At 55.8% G+C, this 21,961-nt stretch overlaps 1 protein-coding gene across 1 annotated transcript in view; it reads right to left on the reverse strand.

Annotated features, from left to right (window-relative positions):
* Positions 1 to 351: 351 nt before the first annotated feature.
* PLXND1 (plexin D1) overlaps positions 352 to 21,961 on the reverse strand; it is a gene marked incomplete at its 5' end in the record, with an annotated part of 59,887 nt that continues 38,277 nt past the window's right edge. Inside the window, 27 exons of the mRNA XM_006901051.1 lie at positions 352 to 468; positions 674 to 748; positions 1,492 to 1,632; positions 2,958 to 3,105; positions 4,179 to 4,342; positions 4,852 to 4,956; positions 5,186 to 5,220; positions 5,856 to 5,919; positions 5,998 to 6,101; positions 7,145 to 7,301; positions 7,457 to 7,603; positions 9,551 to 9,749; positions 10,086 to 10,216; positions 10,540 to 10,644; positions 11,453 to 11,565; positions 11,647 to 11,754; positions 14,031 to 14,145; positions 15,087 to 15,236; positions 15,315 to 15,578; positions 15,861 to 15,951; positions 16,027 to 16,194; positions 17,046 to 17,185; positions 17,259 to 17,358; positions 18,209 to 18,360; positions 20,239 to 20,393; positions 21,385 to 21,478; positions 21,685 to 21,774. Of these exons, the coding sequence (XP_006901113.1) occupies positions 352 to 468; positions 674 to 748; positions 1,492 to 1,632; positions 2,958 to 3,105; positions 4,179 to 4,342; positions 4,852 to 4,956; positions 5,186 to 5,220; positions 5,856 to 5,919; positions 5,998 to 6,101; positions 7,145 to 7,301; positions 7,457 to 7,603; positions 9,551 to 9,749; positions 10,086 to 10,216; positions 10,540 to 10,644; positions 11,453 to 11,565; positions 11,647 to 11,754; positions 14,031 to 14,145; positions 15,087 to 15,236; positions 15,315 to 15,578; positions 15,861 to 15,951; positions 16,027 to 16,194; positions 17,046 to 17,185; positions 17,259 to 17,358; positions 18,209 to 18,360; positions 20,239 to 20,393; positions 21,385 to 21,478; positions 21,685 to 21,774 (3,432 nt within the window). The remainder of the gene's footprint in view (positions 469 to 673; positions 749 to 1,491; positions 1,633 to 2,957; positions 3,106 to 4,178; positions 4,343 to 4,851; positions 4,957 to 5,185; positions 5,221 to 5,855; positions 5,920 to 5,997; positions 6,102 to 7,144; positions 7,302 to 7,456; positions 7,604 to 9,550; positions 9,750 to 10,085; positions 10,217 to 10,539; positions 10,645 to 11,452; positions 11,566 to 11,646; positions 11,755 to 14,030; positions 14,146 to 15,086; positions 15,237 to 15,314; positions 15,579 to 15,860; positions 15,952 to 16,026; positions 16,195 to 17,045; positions 17,186 to 17,258; positions 17,359 to 18,208; positions 18,361 to 20,238; positions 20,394 to 21,384; positions 21,479 to 21,684; positions 21,775 to 21,961) is intronic.

Below are 21,961 nucleotides of genomic sequence, written 5' to 3' on the forward strand. Positions count from 1 at the left end.
TTCTGGTGGGTGGCCCTGGGCCCAGTGGCCTCTTCTGCCTTGCAGGGTGGGGCCATCTCAGAATTTGGTCCTTTACGAGCAAGTGGGCGGATGGTTCAGGCTGCAACTGACGGAGGGGCCCTGACTCAGGGTGGCTATGGCATTCAAGGCCCCCAAACAGAGACCAGTTTTGGGGACAGGCAGGAGGGGAGGAAGAAGCCCAAAGGGCCAAGGCTGGAGGCTCCTCTCCCGGCTCAGTGAGGCCCCTCACACCAGCAGCCACCTCCTCTGTCACTTCTCGGCCTGGTTTGGGATACTGAGACCAGAACAAAGCTGAGGGTGCAGTGCAGTGTCTTTCCCTGTCTGCCTGGTTCAGGCCTCACTGTAGCACTCGTAGATGTTGTCCTCCATCAGAGCCACCACCTGCTCAAACTTGTGCTGCAGCTGCGTCCTTCTGGCTGCCGGGTTCGCCTCCAGGGCGGTCATGATCTGAAGAGTGGGTGGAGGGGACAGTCAGCAGACCTCCCAGCCCAGGGCCCCAGGAAGCCCCCTCCCTAGATCCTGTGGGGAGACATGAAGCCCTAGATTCCACCACTGACGGCTCAAACATCTCTTCCGAAGGAAGCTCTCCTTGCATGTCTCTGGACAGGATGGAAGGCCCCAAGGCCTGGCGCCTCACCTCGTGTGCACTCACCTGCAGGCGGTACCTCTTGGCATATTTATAAATCTCTGCCATGGCCACATTGGTGTTAAACTCGTTCTGGTATTTCTAAGAGCAAAGAGGATGAGGAAGAGAGAAGGAAGCCAGTTATTCCAACTGTCAAAGCACAACTCAGCCCCAGTCAAGTCCTGTTGGCAGTTCCCAGAGAAGTCCCTCACTCTCCAGAGCCCCTTGATGTTCAAGTTCAGAGAAGACTCTCTGACTTGTACAGATAAAGGGGACTGTGGATATTAATCTCTTCTTCAATCAAACAGGGAGCTCTGGTGGTTTCTTCTTGTTGTGTACCGTCGAGTGGGAAGTGACTCACAGCCGACCCTCCAGTGGATTTTCAGAGGCAGTGGGTTTTCAGGCGCAAGGGAAATTGCCCATATTTTTCCTGTGGAGCTGCTGGTGAATTCATATCGCGTGCCTTTGAAATGGAAGTGCAGGTTGCTTGGTGGTAATGAACTGTTTCCAACCAACACAAAGGTACATGGTTCAAATCCACCACCTGCTCTGCAGGAGAAAGATGGGAAACCTCCTCCCATGTCATTTACTGCTTCTGAAAACCTGCTGGAGGGTCAGCTATGGGTCAGCTCCAAGCTGACTGTATATAAGAACTCCAACCCAAGAACTCTCTCCTGAGTCAGCCCCCTTACATCTGGGAGGAAGTTCTAGGTGAGGTTGTGCTGGGGCCTGACAGGATGCTGCCTCCTCTGCAATGCCCCGGGGCCTCAGCTCCTGTTTGCAGCACCCAGCATGTGGGTGCCTGCTCCTCCACCCCACGCCCAGACCCTGGCTGTGGGGCGCACCCTTGACTCCTCAGCCAGGTGGGCATTCATCTCCTGCTCGCTGAGGGGTGTCATGTCGTGGATCTGCTTGTAGTAGCGCTGCACAATTTTCCGGTACTCAGGGATCTCCTTGGCATAGAGGAGCTTGTTGGTTGGTGAGTCCTAAGGCAGAAAGGAATTGGGAGACCATGCAGAAGAATGCGGATTGATCTTGTCTTGCCCTGGAGAAGCTCTAGTCAGTCCCTATCTACAGCAGGACATGTGAGCCATGTTACTGGGGTCTCAGGCCTCAGTAGTCTTGTTCATGAGGGTGCCTGAGTGCTCGTTCCACTGTCCTCACCTCTCCTACCTCCTGCTTTGGGGAAAACCTCATGGGTGATATACCAGCTCTTGGCCTCACCCAGGTGGCTGGGTTTACATACTTGCTCGGGGCAACGGGTCTTGGTGGCTAAGACTTCCTGGAAGTCTGATTGCTGGCTCAGTGGAATCCTTCTTACCACATGTTCCCGACACCCAGAAGCAAGCATGCCAAAGACACTCCCAGCTCTCTGTTTATCACGGGCATCCACCTCTCAAGAGAGTGAGAAGTGGTGGCATTTTCTGCCTCTTGCAAGTCTATTGGTGAAATTCATGGACTAAAAAACAGGGCCTACACCCCTATGTCCAGTCCTTTAGCTCTAACTGTCATCAATGCAAACTGATTCCATATACAACAGAACCAGACCATCCCCATGATTGGCTGTGGACTGAAACTAGATTGGCAGGCCTTTCTTCCTAGTCCATCCTAATCCTGGATGTTCCACTGAAATCTGCTCAGTGTCTCAGGGGCACACAAGTCTCCCCTGGCACATGGGTGGTGGCTACATGTAAGGGGCCCTGGTCAGGAATTAAACTTGGGTCTCCCATCTTCAGGACCACCGAACCACCCCCACCCCGAACTACAGTCTCATTTAACTCCCTGTAATACCCGCAGCTATCAGGGCTCCTCTGGGCTCCCTGCTTTCGCCAGTGTTCCTTCTGCAGGAAGCGGGGACGCCCTTCCTCCTCCTCCCTCCTCTAAGGTTGGCTGGCGTCTCTCCCCTCAGCACGCAGCTGCCTCTCAGAGCTGAGGTCACTAGCTTTCTCCTCACCCACCCTTCACTGAAGGTCGGTCACTGCCATGGCACTCCTTGACCATCAGAGGTGCTGTCTGGGGTGTGGTCTGATTATGAGACCATGTTGGTGAATGCCCAGGCAGGCTTACCATGCTCACCCTGCTGCACTGACCAGCTCAGGGCCAGCAGGTTCACAGCCGGTGCTGGGCTACCTGAGGCAGGTGAGGCTGGTCTTCAGTGATTCAGTGTCTGATTCTAGCTAGCTCCCACTTTTTATGTGCTTTCCATATCTGGGATGGCACTGTGTACCCCACTTCTCCAGAGCTCGGAAGAGCTAGCTGGCACCCACTCAGACCTCCTCAGGGAACCCTCCCTGCCCAAGACCCAGCTCACTTTGCCCAGCTGTAGGTCAGAGATGGAGCAGGCATCGATAAAGGCCTGGGCGATGACTGAGAGGCAGGCGTCGATATGGTCCGTCTTATCAATGTCAAAGACAAACTGGGGGTTCTTTAGGATGTTGACCCAGAACCGCAGAGGAAGGCTGTGGGGTTGGATGACAGCAGAAGTGTGAGCCACACCGAGGCTGGGCAAGGGATGCCAAACACCAGTCAGACCCTCCAGGGCACAGGGAGCCTGGGGACCCACAGTGGCTCCTCCACAAACTGGTTTGGTGACAGTCCCTGGCCAGCTTGCGGAGGAGGAGCTGGGACAGGCTTCTTGCTCGGAGCCTGGCAGGCTGCTGGGACAGGGGCTGAGGGGCCTCAGCAGGGGCGGCCTGGCATTGCTGGCCCCCTCAACGCCTCCACACGCCTCTCACGAAGGAGCCTCAAGCCAGTCCCTGGTTCTCATTAGATGCACCCCTCCCTGGGCAGCCCCAGCCCCTCCTCCAGCCCGCTCATGCACGCAAGCCTGACAGGAAGTCCACCAGCAGTGCCTGGGAAGGCCGAGGGAAGGCGGGGACCTGGGCTCTTCGCCTTGTCAGCAGGGGGAGAGAGGAGTGGTGACCTGCCACCAACCCAGGGCCGTCCAGTGACTTGGCAGACCAAGGTGTGTGGGCCACAGGGCTCCGAGTAGCCCCTGCAACTAAAGAGAAACTTCCAGAAACTTCTTGGCCTATAGGCATTTCCTCCCCCTGGGCGTTAAGCAGACGCTTTCACAACTTCTTTGGTGGAGCTGTGAACCAAAAAATCTGAGCTGTGCCTCAAAGGCAGGCTAAGAAGTGAGCACAGAAGTCGGATTTGACCCTGGTTCTGCCACTGATGGAGCTGTGTGAGCCTGGCAGTGGCGACTTCACCATCAGCCTTAGTGGCTTACCCACCAAAACGGAGTGAAGGGACAAGGAATTCAGGACAAGCACTTAATGTAGCTCAGTGGGTGGCAGAGCTCTTCCAAGAATTCTTATCATTCTGGTGAGTTACTTTCATTGCATCTGGGGAAACTGAGGCATGGAAGTGAGGCCACACAGCTGGCGAGTGGCAGGACAGGATGAAGCCATGAAGGTGGGCTTAGAGACCAGGCTCTGAGGAGCACCTGCAGCTGAATAAGTGATACGGCCACGTCTGTACAGCCTTCCCGCCCACCTAGACCCCTGCCCACCCGCCTGCCTCCCACCACCTGTTGGTCTTCCAGATGTGCAGGGTGTCGGGGTCTGAGATGCCTCTCTTCTCTGCCTGCTCCTCCAGGAAGTCAAAGAAGTACTTGACCGCCAGGGGAGGCTTGTCCTCTCGGATGCTCAGAATGGCCTTGAACAGATCGTCCAGGAACTTCTGCAGTGTGCCCTGCAGGACAGAAGGGTAGCCAGCCATCAGCCCAGGGCTGGGCGTGGAGGGTGAGTGGACAGGTCCACTGACTCCTGAGTGGTTTCTCTCCAGAAGATGCTGAATGGGAAAGGCCTGTGCCACGGGGCCAGTCATGTCACATCTCTGGGCCTTGGTTTTCTTATCTGTGATATGGGTTTTGGGATCCTAATCTCACAGAGGTGTTAAAAGGACCAAGCAACATACAGGGGCACCCAGCTGAGCAGTGCTGGAGTAGGGATGTAGATTCTGGGGTGCTGCTGAGTCTTATCTGAAATGAGTAATCTTGGGGATATCATTTCCCCTCTTTGTCAATACAGGTATGCCTCATGCATCTGTAATCACTGTTAACAAGTCAAAAGCTTGTGGTCCTCCACAGGACAGGATCCTAAACCCTCTGCCATGTGCCATGGAGTCCGCCAGGCCCCACAGGGGTGGCAGGAAGAGCTGGCACCCCCCCCCACCAGCAGCATGTACCCACAGCTCCCTACCTTGGTGGACAACAGGCGGGTCAGGTAGATCTCGGGCAGCACCTTCTTGCGGTGGCTCTGTCGATGGGACTTCTTGGGTTCGGACAGCTCGTCTGTGGGCAGCACCTGGAGCCAGGTAGTGGTCAGTATTAGACTGTCCACGGAGGTCTTATCCTGCACCCAGGGACCCCTTGCTTTGTACATGTCAACCAGGAGGGGTGTGGTGCCCCCTGACTCTGTGCCCCACCCCTGCTCCCCATTCCAGCCTTCCATGAGGTCCGGGGTTGGGGGGGCAGGGGGCAGGGCCACACCCAGACAGGGGCCAGCTCCCCAGGGGCCATGGTCAGGCACTCACCAAATGGAAATATTTCTCTGTGTCCAAGTCTTTCACTGCAAGAGGAAACACACACAATAAATAAACAAGAGAGAGGCGGGAGAGACACATTTATTACGAGAGAGAGAGAAAGAGAAAGAAAAGCGAAGGGAGAAACAGACACTCAGACTGAGACTGAGAAAGAGTCAGAAGGCCTACAAGAAGAATGGGTCACCACAGATGAACCCTCAAGAGCCAAGAAGAGACCACCCACTGGGAAGGAGCACTTTACCCACCCGCTCCCAGCCCACAGCTAGAGGCTCAGGCTCAGGCCAAGATCCCGGTTCCAACCTCGGGAGTGGAACCCGAGCCACAGCAGCCCAGCTCCAGTCTGAGCACTGGAGAGAGGGCCTGGACCAACCGAGGAGGGGACATGGTTGGAGGCAGGCACCCCATCCCAGACTCTCTCAGAACCATGTCCCACCCTCCTGGGTCCTCCCTCCAGTTGCCCACAAGAAAGCAGCTTGAGGCCTAGTGACCAGTCCTGGCCAAACAGTGCTGGGTCAGAGGGGGCGGGCAGGCCCTGCCCCCACCTGGGAGGCTCTGGTCTTGCCCAGCCCTGACTTGGAGCCTCAGCTTCTATACTGGGCTGTTCCAATCAGGCCAGCTCAGCTGGAAGGCCCCACGCCCTCCCTGTGTCCAGCCGTACTACCTCGGCCCAGAGTGTTGTCCTTCTTGTCTGTGAGGCTCATGGCCAGGGAGGCACCTTCGGGTATCTGAATGAGAGGAGAGGTCGAGGTCAGAGGTCAGAGATCAGGAGAAGGAGTGGGGGTAGGCAGGGCTGGGGGCCCTACCTTGTAGTGGGCCAGCGTGTTGAGCTTCTTGCGGCCGTCCTCTACCACCGAGGTGTCGTCCAGATCCCGCAGGACATAGCTCTGTGTGCTCGATGCGAACCACTCTGCGGGGCAAGAGGCCAGGTATCAGGACCAGAGGCAGGGGCCCAGGCCGAGGGGGAAGGCCTCAGACCACAGGGACCAAACAGTGCGCAAGAGTCCCCCTCTCTCTGTGGAGTCTCTCGGAACATCTCCCTCCATCTGTAAGGCAGCGAGGAGGAGGGTGTGTAAGGTGCTCAATGAGGCTGGCACAGAGCGAGAGCTGGGGTGTCGTCCCCACCCCAGGGTAGACCGGAGGCTGACTGCTAACACAGTAAGGTCCAATTTGGGTTCTCACACACCCTCCACCCACTGTCTTCAGAGAGTCTAAGCACTAGGCACTGCCCCTCAAGTTCAGATGACCAAGCACCCAGTGCCGTCCCCCAGTCCCCTCATGGTTAGACGACCAAGCACCCAGTGCCATTTCCCAGTCCCCTCACGGTCAGACGTCCAAGCACCCAGTGCCCTCAAGTTCTCAGTCCCCTCAAGCTGAGGTGGCCAAGTCTCAGCATTATCCCCTAGACCCATTCGGGTACCTGATGTCCCCAGCTCTGTCAGGCCATTGCTGCTCTGCCTGCCTGGTTACCATTCCAGCCCCGTGCCGAGAACAGGGCCTGACACAATAAATCTGAACCCACTGCAGCCGTGTCAGCCCGCATCACAGTGACCCTGAAGGGCACACAGCACAGCTGCCTGCAGTGTCTCCTAGGCTTCAGTCTTCACAGAAGCTCACTACCCTCTGGTTCTCCCACAAAGACACTGATGGGCTGGAGCAATTTAGGCACTGTCCCACCAGACATCCTGTGTGATCACAGCAACGAATGGTCTCAACATCCCCAGTGTCCTTCACGTTCCCAACTCTGACCCTTGGGAAGCCTTTCCCGACCACTTCTGCAGTGGGGCACAGCTCGTACACACAGAACACATTATGTCTCCTCAGAGTAAGAGTTCCTGGCTTGATGGGGCCCTCATTTCGTTCACTTAAAGCTGAAGTGATACACTACTAATTCACATTTGCGGCGTGAAAAGCATGCTTCAAACAAAACGGGCCCCTCCGCGCCCTGCCCACCCAGGTCGACATCCTCGGCGCGTGGCCACTGGGAATAGGGCACGTTCTTGCAGAAGGCTTCCAGGATCTTCTCCTTGACCTGTGTCAGTGTGTCCGTGTCCATGGCCCGCACACTCAGCGAGTCCATGCCACAGCCCTGGAAGGACACGTTCAGGTTCTGCGCAGAGAGGACGGGGCAGGGTCAGTGAGGAGCCCCTCCACCAGGCACCAACGCGCAGGCCCGCTGGGGAGTGTGGGGGCCGGGCTCCGCCTGGGACTGCCAGGCCCTCCCAGCCACCTCCAGAGCCACCCCCGTCCACCTGCTAAGCTCACCCGGGGCTTGGCCTCTATGTTCTCCCGCAGCAGCCACTCCTCATTGAGCGTGTAGCGAGCCTTGCCCGTGATGGCATCGATGGAGCCCTTGTTGATCTGCTGCTTGATGGCACACAGGAGCAGGAAGAAGGGCTCCCCAACTGTCTCCTGGAGCGGGGGACAGGGGCTGTCAAAGGCAGGCACAGCACAGCCCCTCAGGGCCTCCTGTCCACCCTGGTTCTGGCTCTGAGCCTCTGGTTGTGAAGGTGCTACCACGTGCACCTTCACTGGAGTCTAGTCAATACCTCTTAGCTGCCCGTTCAGCTCCCTGCCCTCTGCATCCTGCTGCCAATACTGCCGTCCCTGCAGGGCAGTGTCCCTGGAGTCTTAGCTCATGTTTATGAAATGCCACTGGCAGCGCGTGTGTGGAGCCACCAACCCACGACCCTTTCTGATGTTAGCTGCCCTCCTCACTGTGCGGACAGCAACATAGAGGCTCAGACAGGCCAAGCAACCTCAACTTAGCTGAACTCAACCCAGGACTGGCCAACTTCCCAAGCCTGTGACTCTTGAGCTGCGGTGGAACCAGAGCAGATGGCCTCAAACCACTCAGGCCATAGCCTGACCGCTGTAGAGCCTTGTCAGACAGGGCCAGGGCCCGGAACTCCCTGTTTCATGAACAGCACACGGCCAGAAAGGGGCTCATCTTAGCATCTGCTGACTTGAGCTGTGTTCAGGGTCATGGAGAGGGCCAGCAGCCAGGTGCTCCATCTCGATGGGTATTTAAATGGAACCCGCAGGCTGATTTAAAGGAAACATTAAGTATGTAATCGCTTTGGGCAGATCTGGCTCAAGTGGGAAAGGCAGCCTGCCAGCTCTTGTTCCTGATCCAACACCTCCGGTCTAGGGGTTCAAGCAATGGATGCCCCATTATCTGGAAGAGGGAGCAAAGGCTCTGACCGAGAAGGCCGGGCTGTGGTCACAAAGAGAAAGTCAGGGAGTTCGGTGCTGTCCCCTCTCCTGAGATGCCTGTTTCAGCAATGCAGCAGCCACACAAGGGCTGGGGTGCTCTCTCAGCCCCTCCTCATAGTACCAGGCCTGGGCTCCGCTCTGCCCCCGGGGAGTATCCATGAGGCTGCCCAGGCTACCTGGACTCCACTGAACCCCAAGCATGGTGGTGGCCTGGAAGGAAACCAAGTCCCAGTCCCAGAGCTTAGGCTAAGGGCTCCCCCAGCTGCTTTGAGCCAAAGATAGGCCTCCACCAGCCCAGTGTGGTTGAGGCCCAGGCTCTCATGATGCCAGATGACCCCACGGCCTGTGCGACCACAAGGTAGCTGGGTGGTGGGCTGGACCAAGGGCTGAGCAACTCCTTCAGAAAAACCCGGGAGGGGACACTTCTGTCAAGATGAAGGCACCCCTAGATTCACTCTGCCCTTTGACCTTACATAGCCCTTCAAGTCCTTTCATGGACACTCCCTCCTCCCAGCCTGGCCAATGCTGTGACTGGTGCCTAATCCCCACACTGCCCAATGCTTCAGGTGGCCTGCAAACAAACCCTCAGGTCTCAGCCCAGCTCACCTGCTCCAGGAAGCCACCTCAAACCCCTGGAGTAGGTGCACAGAGCAAGAGACCTAGAGGTGTCCTCATCCTGGACTTGCTGCAATGGTCAGGACCTCACTAGGTTGAGTCGACTGTATTTTAATTGCCATTTCCACATCATCTCCTCAGGGGTCTAATCTATCTCCAAAACTCGGAGTAGTGACCCAAGTTGACCAGACAGAGTTGGTAACTGTATTTATGATTGGCAGAGACAAAGGATAAGGCCCCTGACATTGCTTCTCTCTGCTTCAGCCAGAGCTCTTGAAGAAGCCAGGGCCTTTCTAGGCCTTCATTTTCCTAGGTCCTGTGGGCCTTGGGCCCTGAACCAAAGCCTGAAGCACAATTAGAGGCCAGCCTTGGGCTCTGGGCCTGTCTCTCCGTATCTGAGCAAAGGGCACACAACCCCTCTTGGTGTGTTGGTGGAGGACAACACGGGACGGCTCTCTGGAGGCTGGTCTGATACCCGCGTCGTGTACACAGCCTCCTGTCCGGCAGGGAGGCGGTGGGCAGGCTCACCCGCAGACAGCTGTACATGCAGATGGACATCCAGTTAGTGAGCATCTTCTCCACCACGGACTCGGTGCGCCGCAGCATGAGCTTCGGGTTCTTGGCGGCCGAGGCGTCGATGAGGTCCACCAGCAGCTCCTTCATGATGCTCGTGTAGTACTCAAGCTTGCCGTGCAGCGCCACAGTCAGCAGGGAGGCCAGGCTGCACCTGCAGGGGCACACCGCAGAATAGCACCCCGAGATACCGTGGGGCGGGGTGTGCAGCGAGGAAACGCTGAGCGGCTACGTGGACGGCGCCTGGCAGACAGGCCGTGCTGCTAACCACAGCACCGGCTGTGCCCACGAGCCTGTATCTGGAGGATCGAGGCTAAGGAAGAAGATCTCAGGAGCCACAGAACTCCAGGAGCCAGGGACGGAGACTGGGGGACAGATGGGGGGTTGGTCCAGCTAAGACTGAAGACGCAGCAATCAGAAACGGCTCCATCTTTGGATCTGGCCAAGAGGCAAGGCCCTGCCGCACCCCGGGAGACTCCCCGAGCCTGACCTGTCTCGCACAGCGAAGTCCTTCTGCTGCTCCAGCGCATGGACGAAGACAATGAGGAAGTGCTTGTTGTTGAGCAGGGAGGAGAACAGGCTGATCCCCTCCTCCATGTTGGGCCGGCAGCTCTCCGGGATCTGCAGGCAGGGCACAGTGGCCATGGAGTTCCGTCCCTCTGCCCCGCTTAGAGGTCATCGCTTGTGATCCCCTAAAGGACTCCTGGAACCTCACAATGATAGATGCCTCCCAACTCCCCACGACCGAGGACAGTAACTCCATGGGGCCCAGACAGAGGTGAGGGGGTCTGGGGTGGTACAGCATCCAGTGTGTGGCTCCTTCTCCCCGTCCATTCTCTAAGCACTCGATGGGGCGGAGAGTGACAGGCCCAGCCCTCCCTCTTCCCTGCATGGTCTGGGGCCAGCACTGCTAACATCTCAGGGTGTGTGCAGGGGACACCCACCTTCCATTCGCCAAGCAGCGGGTGAGTCTCCTGCACCGGGGAGCTGCCCTGGGAGTTGAGGGTCTGGGAAGGCAGTACATAACGCTCTTCATAAAGGGAGGAACACTGCAGAGGCGAGACCTCCAGCACTTCAGGGATAGTAGAGATGACCCCCCAACTCTGGCAGCAAGATTCATTCAACAAACACTGGTCTAGTAGCCTGCTGGGTGCTTGAAGGAGGCCAGCCCCACTCTCCAAGGGCTGCTGGGAAACTCACACAGAAACAACCCATGTAAAGGAGTAAGAGACAGAGGCCAAGTCCAGGGGCTCACAGGATTTTAGAAAAGGGGGTAGGGTACCCCAAAGGGTTTTTGGGACAGGAGCTTCAAAGCCAACGTGTGGTAATGCAAGACTGCACTAGGCTTAAGAGAATGCAAAACAGCTCAGCGTAGAAGCAGGGACATGGAGAGGCCAGACAGGGTCCTGCTCTGGAAGGCCTCATCCTGCAGCCAAGAACAGACACTCGGGAGTTTTGTGAAAAGTGACAGTGAGACAGGGGATTGCTCTGGCTGCGTGGACAGGACAAGAGGGAGGGGACTGGCCACAAAGGCACAGATAGGTCAGTGAAGTCGGGACAGAGGAGGCATGGACTGTAGGGTAAGAGGAGCTGTGGAGCAACTGAGTTGGTGACAGGAGAATGGATGGGGTGACGAGGCGAGCTTCCCCCAGGAGAGTGGGGCAAGTGGCCTGACTCTAGTGAGTGGGGAGCGAGAGTGAGGGGGAACTGAGTCCCCCTTGGCAGGCCAGCACTGCCATGGGTGGACACAGAGGTTTTGCACCATTCAAGGGGGCCCACGCTGACTTCCCAGCCGCACAAGGTGCCCTCTAGGGCAGCCCAGAGGCAGGAGGTGCAGAGATGGCCATGCGGGCTGACCTTGGGGAAGAAGGTCCGAGTCACAAAGTGTTTGTATTCCAAAAAGGGGATGCCCTGGCTGCGGTTCAGCTCCTTGGTCAGGTCTGTCATGTCCGTCTGCAGCTCGGCAAAGCCTGGTGGGCAGGAGGCAGTGGTGAGTGGACCTGGAGCCCGTTCTTCTGACCGGAAGCTAAGGTCCACGGTCCCATTGTCACCTTTGCGGATCTCCTCGCGGATCTGCGACTCCATCTCCTCCATCTGCAGCAGCGTCTTCTGCCAGTAGCGTTCCGCACGACGGCTCTTGGTGCAGAAGACGAACAGGGCTGTGGGAGGCAGAGGCAGATCAGCCCACAGAGCCCTTTGGAAAGCCAGTGTTGATGCCTGCTCTGTGCAAGGCCTAGGCCTGGGCGGACAGGCCCTGACTGCTAGCCTGGGGCTCCACCTCATGAGAACAGGAGGATCCCTGGCACCCTTAGCCCTTTAATTGCCTCTTCCTCTGTGGACCAACAGCTCCAGAGCTGAACCTGGGCAGGAAGGGCCTTGTGGAGGGACAAACAGAGTCATTGCTCTTCACTTGTCAGTCTTACGTGCGCGTGTGTATGTGTGTATGTATGTGTGTGTTTAAATAGGAGTTTGCAGTGATTACTTCTGAGTGTGGGAGTTATGAGCTATTTGTTTTCTTCTTTTTTAGCATTTTCTGTTCTTTCTATGATGACTGTTACTTGTGAATTAAGAACCTTAAATGCCGATTACAAAGCAGTGTTACATGCAATGCCTCTGGAATGACATAAGCCATCTGTACATGTATACACATTCACTACTCACTGCCACTAACTCTAACTAGTAGAGCTGCCCCATGAGGCTTCCAAAGGTATAATCTTGATGGGTGGCCTAGTGGTAAGAAGTCGTGCTGTAGTCCCAAAAGTACTCGGCTCGAATCTACCAGCTGCTCGAGAGGAGAAGGATGGACAGTCTCTTTCCCATGTGATTTACTGCCTCTGAAAACCCACTGGAGGGCCAGCCAGGAGTCAGTTCCAACTCAACAGCACACAACAACAATCCTTATGGACACTGACAGCCACACTTTTCCTCCAGGGTGGCTGGTGGGTTTGAATTGATGAACTTTTGGTTAGCACTTAGCACTGTGCCATTATGGCGTCTGGTATGTACGCACATGCACACACACAGAGACTTGATAAAAATATAGGAAATAGAGTAAAACATATAAAACATTAGTAATGATCTTTTCCTTCCAGCTTCTTCCTTGCTTATTTCTCTACCTATCTTTACATTGAACATATTACTTTTTTAACAGCTTTACTGAGATATAATTCATCCACTTAAAGTATACATTTTTCAGGGAGCTCTGGTGGCCTAGTGGCAAGAAGCTGCACCGCAATCCCTGAGGCATGCGGTTCAAATCCACCAGATACTCTGCTGGAAAAGGAGGGGCAATCTCCTCATACCAGTCAGATCCGATTTGATGGTACTCACACACAAAATAATAAGATACATTTTTAAAAAGTATACATATTTTTTCAGCATTGCTTTCAATGTATCTACTGTATTGATTGCTAGGGAGCTCTGATGACTGAGTAGTAAGGAGTTGTGCTACCAACCCAAAGGCATGTGGTTTCAATCCACCAGCTTATTCCTTGGGAGAAACATGGGTAAGCTCCTTCCCTGTGATTAACTGCATCTGAAAACTCACTGGAGGGTCAGTTATGAGTTGGTTCCAACTTGATGGCACACAACAACAATATCTGTGTTGCATCAGAGAGAGCTGGACAACTACTAGGGATGATAGAAAGAGAATAGATGACTTTGAGCTGTGGTGCTGGAGAAGAGTACTGAATATATCATGGACTGCTAGGAGAACAAACAAGTTCATCCTGGAGAGGGTGAAGCCAGGCTGCTCCTGGGAGGCAAGGATTCTGAGGCTTTGTCTGACATATTTTGGACATGTTGCAAGGAGGGACCAGTCCTTGGGAGCGTGGAGGGACAGCACAAGATAGGAAGACCCTTAATGAGATGGACTGAGTCAGTGACTGGGATAATGGGGGCAGGTGTGTCAGAGACAATAATGTTGGCACAGGATAGAGCAGGGTTCAGGGCTGTTGTCCACAGGGTCACTATGAGTCACAGGTGACTAACAACAATAATTGTGTAGCTCTGGTTTCCTAGTGGGTAGGGAGCTGTCCTGCTAATCCAAAGGCTCAAATCCACCAGCTGCTCCACAGGAGAGAAAGAAGAGCCATTGCTCCTATGTGATTTACAGCCTCTGAAAGCCTGCTGGAGGGTCAGTTCTGACTCAACAGTAATGAGTGACTTGACTCCCTACTAGCCAGAGAACATGATTCCAAATTCCTCTACCATGACATTCAGGGTCCATGGCCTGGGCTCAGGACACCCCTATCCCTCCCGTGTCCTTTCTTCTGGTGCCATAGCCGGGCACACCGCACCCCCACTATGTGCCTGGTAGGTTTCCTCCTTCCACCCCGCTTCCGTCTTCCCGGGGCCACATCGCCTTCTCTCTTCCCAGAGCTTGGGGCAAGGAGATGCAGGGCCTGCCCTGCGACGTGTTGCTGCCAATCCTTACCAACCACGGAGAGCAGCAGCAGGACACTGCAGATGACAATGGACACGATGATGGCGGTCTCGCTGCCCCCCAGCTGCAACGTGGCGATGGTCTGGTTGAAGTTCCCCACGCGGATCTGCAGAGCAGGCAGAGGGCGCTGCAGCTTCCCTCTATTCGCTCCCTGGCTCCTCCCCTCACCAGCTGTATGCCCTTGGGTCACCCAGCCTCTCTGAGCCTCAGAGGGTACATCTATAGATAATCTCACGGGGTGCTGGGGGGGTTAAATGAGATGATGCTTGCCAAGCCCTTAGTGCGGGCCCTAGAGCCAAGATAAGGACCAATACAGGGGCTGCAGTTACTATTACAGCCAGTTCGGGTGGCCTTATGGTAAGAAGTTGTGCTGTGAACCCAATGCAGGCAGTTCGAATCCACCAGGCACGCCACAGGAGATGGGCAACATTCTCTCATAGGATTTCCAGTCTCTGTAATCCATGGGAGGGCCAGCAATGAGTTGGTTCTGACTTGATGGCACACAACAACAACAACAGGGGCAGTGGTGAAGGGCCAGAGGGAGGGCAGCTGCAGAGGCCCTGCCACGGTCCACAAGCAACCAGAGGTCTTCCTGGATCTGAGGATGGGAGGGCAGCACTGGAAATGGGGCGGGGTAGGGGGGAAGCAAAGAGCATTTCCTCTCAACCAGCATTGTCCTGGGGAGGCACATGCTGCCCAGGAAGCGGGGAAGCAGCAACAGTGCAGAAAACGTTCCATTCTTGGGGCCCCTTCTCTCCCTGGCACACCTTCCATTCTTGCCACAACTTGGGCAGGGTGAGCCACAAATGACTTATGGTTTCTGAAAGTTCAGCCCCATCAGGTCCAGGCAGGGCCAGTGAGCAGCCCTGAGCAGGTCTCAGTGTTGCTGGGCCTCAGGCTGCTGGTGCATCACGAGACGTCAAGTTCTGCTTTGCTGCGTGTGTCTGAGCATGAAGACACTTCCATGGTCTCGGAAGTGCTGGGCCCCGGGCTCAGTCAGCGGGCCAGGCTGGAGGTGGGCTCTCTGTTCCCTATGCGTCCACTCACCGTGATGGGCAGCTGGCCCTCTGTGGCACCCAGGGACTCGTTGACGGAGCAGTGGATGACCCTGTCAGAGACGAGCTGGATGTCGCAGGCCACCTGGCCTATCTTGACCCGGTATTCGTGGCTCTCCAGCCCCAGTCCATCCTGCTCTTTCTGTGGGCACAGGGTCAGGATTCACGGGGCGCACACAGGCGGATCCCAACCCCACCCCACTGGGCCCTGCGCACTCACATGGATGACCAGGGTCAAGGGCTCCCCAGGATGGTGCTTGATCCACTTCTCCCGCTTGGCCGTGGAGAACTGTGGGTCGGGGAGGTAGTCCAGGCGGAACCTGCTGCCCCGCTGGACCTCCTCGGGGTCCAGCAGCTCCTCAGCCCCGGCCGCCTCATCTGCATAGACCCGCCCGTTGATGAAGAAGTCCACGGGTGCGGAGGCGTTGCTCAGGGCCCCGGGGGAAGGGCAGGTGATGAGGGTGGCGTTGACAACCTTGCAAAGCTGGGAAGAGAGGGCAGAGGTGGGAGGTGAAAGGGGAGATCAAACAGGCAGAGAGAGAGGAAAAAAAGATTGAGGTGTCGAGTAGACAAAGAGAGAAAGATGCGGAGAAGGGAAGAGTGACAGAAGGAGGCAAAAGGAAAGAAAGATGGCAGGAAGACCAAGGGAGACAGAGGTACAGAGAGATGAAGGGAGATAGGAAACAGAGACAGGGACAGGGAGAGATGCAGTGGGAGGAAGCCCGCTCGGTCAGCCCGGCCCCCGGCCCCGGGCTGCAGCCCTCACCGTGGGCTCCCGGCCAATTTGGTGCACGGTCATAGACACGTTCTGGACCATGTGGAACCGCTCACCCGCCACCGTGATGGTCCGGCCGCCACTGTGGGGAAGCAGGCGTCGGTCAGACCGGCTGAGGCCTAGTGGGGTCCAGGGCCCCACAGGGTCGGGTTCTCACCTGACCAGGCTGCGCTGGGGGCTCATGGCCGTAATGACAGGGTTCCGCATGTACCAGAAGGTGAGGTTGCCGCGCACGCAGCCCTGGCTCTCAAAGCGCACACACACGGCCACGGACGCGGCCAGGGTACCACTGGGCACCGTGCAGGAGATGCTGGTGGCAGCCCGCCTGGGGGGGGCAGGGGTGTCAGGGGGCCGCACCCACCAAGTGGGGTCACCCCTGCTCACCCTCAGCACCCTGTTGTGTCCTTGGCCTCTTTGGTAGAAACCTTTCCAGGCCAAGAGTGCTCCAGTCCCCACTATCACTCCCTCCAGGCCATGCTCCCTACAGCGGCCACCTCCCCACTCCTCTCCCATCTTTAGCCTGCTCATCATAGCAGCTCTCCAGCCACCCTGCCAATCCCTGGCCAGAGCTCCCAAAGCCCTGACTCTCCCAGTCCTGTGCCCATTAGACACTCCCACTTTCCTCAGAAGACTGGGGCTTCTTGAAGGCATCCTGGTCTCCCTAGCAATGCCATCCATGGGCTAGGATACACGGCAGGTTGTTGTTGTGTACTATTTCATCACAACAGAGCCATAGCTGACCCTCCAGCTGGTTTTGAGAGGCTATAAATTGGGAGTTGACTGCCCATCTTTCTCCCGTGGAGCAAGCTGGTGGGTCTGAACAACGTGCCTTAGAGTGGGCAGTGCAGCTCCTTTCCATCAGGCCACCAGAACTCCCCACACAGCAGGTCAGGTGCAAATAAAGAGATTCTGGGCTGGACTCTGCCACTGACCACCCTGCTGGGTCAGCCAGTAGGCCTCAGGGTGTGTATGATCATCACGGTTACTATCACTTAAGTAGCACCTGCTGTATACCAGTGGTACAAGGAGCATTTCCCACACCTTCCAGGCAATGTCCTTACCAGACCCGGAAACTGAGACTCAGTGAAGGGAAAGGGCTCGACCCACGAGTCACAGCCACCGGGGACCTGAGACACATGTGGTGCCCACACACGGGTGCTGGACCCCGGAGCTTACACAAGATCCGTGCAGGGCTCTGTGTCGTTGACCAGGACCTGGAGTTCAGAGCCCACATCGAGGTGGCCCCCGTGGATGGTGATCCTGGTGCCCCCTGCCTTAGGGCCCATGGCAGGTTCCAGGAAATGGACGAGGGGTAGCTGTGGGACAGGCAAGTGGTGAGGCTGGAGGCAGCCTTGGGTTGTGGCAGCTGGGCAGTAGGGGTGCTCTTACCACGTAGGAGAAGCGTTCCTTCGACCGGCCCTCCTTGGAGGCATTCACGGTCACTACGTCCGAGAAGGGTCTCAGGGCTGGCCCTGTGGCACATACAATCCTATGGGGAGTACGGGGGTAGCTCAGGTCAGAGGATTGGCCAGCAGACCCCAGGATCTGAGCGGGGACTCCTTGCTTTCTCCTTTGAACAATCACCAACCCAAGCTCTGGCCACAGCCTGTGATATGTGTACTCCCCGCCGTCGCATCTGACCTGCCCCCTGCCCCAGGTGAGTGAATGCCACTCGCCTGGGATCCTCCAAGGACATTATAACAAAATATGAAAACAAATCCACGTTTGTTAGTAAATAAGCACGCCAAGCTCTCCAGTCCCCCTACCAGTGCCAAGCTCTTCCCAGAACCACCTCCACCCCCAGCCCAGCTTTCCCACAAATCTGCAACTCTGAGATGAGATGCTTGACGAGAGGGTCTCTCGGGACACATTAAAGTTCTCTGATCATGAGAACATATGCTAGGCTGGAAGCCGATGGTCTTATCTTGCCCTGCTCACAGGCATTTCCTAAAGTCCCTTTGGGCCTACCCTGGTGCTGCACACCCAACTCTTCAAGCTGTTATCACCAGCCTCCAAACATCTCTCCTATTCGTGTGTGTGTGTGTGTGTGTGTGTGTGTGTGTGTGTGTGTGTGTTCCTAACAGCAATGCTTCCGTGAGAGCAGGAACATTTGGGGAAGTTGAAGGGTTCCTGGGAGGACTGGGAGGTAGAGGTGTACCTTGAAGGACAAGGGATATGGAGCAGAAAGGAATGCAATGGAGGGTGTGAGAAAGGAAGTGTCCATCCAGCCCCAGCAGTGTGAGCAGCTTGTTGGGGGCAGCCAGGTGCTAGGGAGGAGGGCGGAGCTGAGGCGGTGGGAGGAATGACCCCAGAAGCAGCCAAGCCTGCCCGCCACTCACTGCTCTGACACGGCGTATCTGTCAGCCAGAGGCTCACAGGCCACATCTCCAATCCACACGGCCTGGGTCACATCCTTGAACCGCTGGCCCAGATTCCGGCCCCGGATGGTCAGCAGCGTCCCACCATCCAGGGGGCCACTCAAGGGCTCAATCTGCCAGAGAGAAGGGAGAACGGGTTGAGGCTGGGTCCACTGTCGCTCACAACAGGGGGAGACAAGGCAGACCTGTGATTTAGAGGAGGACAGGAGGCCGGGGTGTGGCCAGGAGAGAGGCCCAGTGCCTGACAGGCAGGTGGAGGTACAAGTGAAGGGGTGTGTGTGTGAGACACAGAGCACATAACATGGTCAGTCCCACCCAGAGTGATGCCAGGCTAGGGCCCAGGGGCCATGTCTGACCCTCTGAACCAGCATCCAGCCATAACTGATGAGGTTAGGATGGAGACCTGATCCTGACTAGTCAATTAAAAGTCTTCCCTGGGATTTCTGCCTTAATTAAAACTTGGGGTTTTTAGTTGTTAGGTGCTGTGGAGTCGATCACAACTCAGTGACCCTGTGAACAACAGATCTGAAATTTGTCCTCATCTGTGCCATCCTCATGATCTCCCATCATGCTCAAGTCCACTGCTGTCACTGTGCCAATCCATCTCCTAAAAGACCTCCTCTTCTGCTGACATTCTGTCCTTACCAGCAGGATGCCTTTCTCCAAGATTCTTCTGTCATTCTTATTCACTGTCTAACTTTCAGCTGCATTGGAAGCAACTGAAAATACTACGGCTAGTGTCAAGTTCACCTCAGTCTTTAAACTGACATCCTTGCTCTTTAGCACTTTAGGAAAGTCCCAGGTGGCCTTGATTATCACGTTGTCACCAAGGTTCCCTAACATCACTTAAAAAAAAAAGTTAGTGACACTCAGTCTGGCTTCCCCACTGTCTGTCTGCAGTCCCAGCATCCCTGCCCATTCTTACCCACAGCACTGAAACTCTTTTTTTTTTTAAAAAAAAAACAACCTAATAATCAATACCCTTGGTATTGATGGTACCTCATCAGTACCAGAAGTCAGGAAATGAGGAGATATATTGTATTTGAGGAAAATCTTCAGTCAGGGACTTCTCCATATTACTAATAAGTAACGATTCAGTTTATAAACTAAGGTGAGCCTTGTTCAGGCTGTGGTCTTTTCAATCATTGCTATGCTGCTGAAAAGCTGGACAGTGAGTAAGGATGACAAGAATTATTGATGCTTTGAGCCATGGTGCTGGAGAAGAGAACTGAATATCCCATGGACTGCCAAATGAACAAACAGATATGTCTTTGAGGAAGTGCAGCCTGAGTGCTCCTTGGAGGCAAGATGATTAAACGTCATCTCACGTGCACTGGGCATGTGGAGGGTTGGTGAAAGAGAAGACCCTCAGCCAGATAGAATGACACAGTGACTGCTGCAATGGGCTCAAGTGTGCTGCAGATTGTGAGGATGGCACAGGATAGGACGGCGTTCAGATCTGTTGTTCATGGGTCACTAGGAGTTGTACTCCACTCGACAGCACCTAACAACAACAACAATCGCTGTGTCTATTCTAATTCCTAGCGGCCTGACAGGACAGAGTGGCTCTGCCCCATATGTGTGCCAGGCTGTCATCTTGACAGAAGCAGACTGCCAATCTTCCTCCTGCAGAGCGGCTGGTGGGCTTGAACTGCCAACCTTTAAGTTTGTCGCTGAGAGTTTAACCACTGTGCCACCAGGATTCCTTCCATGGCACTTCAAACTTTCTATCTCTATACTATCTATTTCCTTTTCTTGTTCTTTGTCTGCCTGCCGCTCACACACCTTCATTCGCTCGCTCCACAGGAGTGGGACACTGTTGTGCTGGTGGTGACGTCCAACACCCGCTGTGAGCCAGGTACTCAGGAGGTGCTGGAAGGGTGCCTGTGGGGGGGTCCCCCGCCAGGTGTCTGCGAGCCCAGGAGGGTGATGGAGGTGCACCTGGGGGTCAAAAGCATGAGGTGCAGGGGCAAACGTCAGGGCAGGCTTACCGAGTGGATCTCAGGGGCAGGGCACGAGCCAGGGAGGGGCTGCAGGGCACCCCGCAGGCGACAGCCGTTGTTCCACACGCAGAGCTGGCCCAGGTCCTCACGGCCTAAGCACTGGGAACAGTCGGGGCTGCCCATGGCACAGTTATAGACCTCCACTAGGAAGACAGAGGGAGTGGGTCAGCCTCGTCCTCGGGGTGCCGTTTCCACGATCTCCTCCACACCCCAACTTCCTCTCACCATGTGGCCCACACAGAGGCAGACCCTAGTCCTGGGGATCAGGATCCCTCCTGGAGGTTGGGGATTTCAGCCCATTCTCTAAACTCCCCAAGCCCTCACTGTGGTCCACCTTACTCAGTACCACCCTCCTCCCTGTGACTATCAGGAGGGAGTGAGGGGGAGATAACCCCGTTTTGCAGATAAGAGACTGAGGCTCAGAAGGAAGAGTGACTTGTCTAAGGTCATTCACCAGTCGGGGCAGAACAAGATTCATGCCCCGGTGCAGTGCAAACCCTGTGGGGTCACTCTGGGACTTTCCTCTGAGGCCTCCTGGCTTCTCAAAACCTTATGGTCAGGAGAGAGCCAAGTGGGCATGGGGGCACCTGTTGGGGTTTAGGAACCCTCATGTCCACTAGAGAAATAAAACACCCCTCACTGACATCAAATTAGAACTTGACTGAACCTCCAGGGAGTTATCTGAGGCTAAAACTTGCATGGGAGAAAAGTGCCCACTTTGGGATTAGCAGCACAAATCCCTACTGACTAGGCCATCAGAAATCAGGCATGAATAGACGGGTCCCTGGGAGTTGATTAAAAACAGGAAATGGCAACAGTGAGAACCACCACATTATCAGGGTGTTGCTTCCTCAGGCATTGTTCTCAAGGTTTTGAATGCGTCAAATCCTGACAAAGCCTTCACTGCAGAAAGGCATGAGGAGGCTCAGAGAATGCAAGCAACCAGCCAGCGCTGCACAGGCATCCTCCCGTAAGCCTGGATCCATCATCTTCCGCTCTCTAAGTGCTGCGTGACTGAAGGGTGGGTGCATTCTGGTGGTGCCTGTGCCCCATCCACACTGGCTGAGCCCCCCGCCCCGCCCCGTGCCCTGGACTGCTGGTGAGGAGCTGTGTGGGGTGGATGGGGGATCCCACCTTTCATGGGATCCAAGCTGTCCAGGAACCGGGCTGGCCGTCCCTTTAGCTGAAGACTGAGTGGAAACACCTGGCTCTTCTGGGTGGTGTGCAGCTGCCAAAAAACCCCAGAAAGATCTGAGTCAGGGTAGGGGGTACCTGAACCTCTCTTCTGAGGGAGGGGTTCTGGTGGAGGAAGGAGAGGTCAGGGCTGTTGGGGATGAAGTTGACAGAAGAGAGGGGTGTGGCAGGGAAGAAGGGAGACAGCATCTGAAACGGTGCAAGCCACCCCCTGCCCTCCACTGGAGCCACACTACTTACTACTACTTGGTTACAGCGTACAGTTGATTCATTCACCCACACGGCCTCAAAGATATCTTCTGATCCAAAGCTGCACTCGAGGGCTGTTCCCTGAGAGAAGTGAGGAACAGGGAGGCTGGGGAGGGCAAGGCCCTCAACACATCATGGGCAGCTGCCTCACAAGGGGGGCTTGGTCCTAGCTCCAGACCTCTGCTAGGACTGTGCCTTCCTTCAGCATGCCCTTCCTTGGCTTCTATTTCCAACATATGGACGGGACAAGGAGTATGTGAACCCCCTA

This window comes from Elephantulus edwardii, unplaced genomic scaffold (genome assembly GCF_000299155.1).
Source record: "Elephantulus edwardii isolate Elephantulus edwardi_28Jun2011 unplaced genomic scaffold, EleEdw1.0 scaffold00306, whole genome shotgun sequence".
NCBI classification, from domain to species: Eukaryota; Metazoa; Chordata; class Mammalia; order Macroscelidea; family Macroscelididae; genus Elephantulus; species Elephantulus edwardii.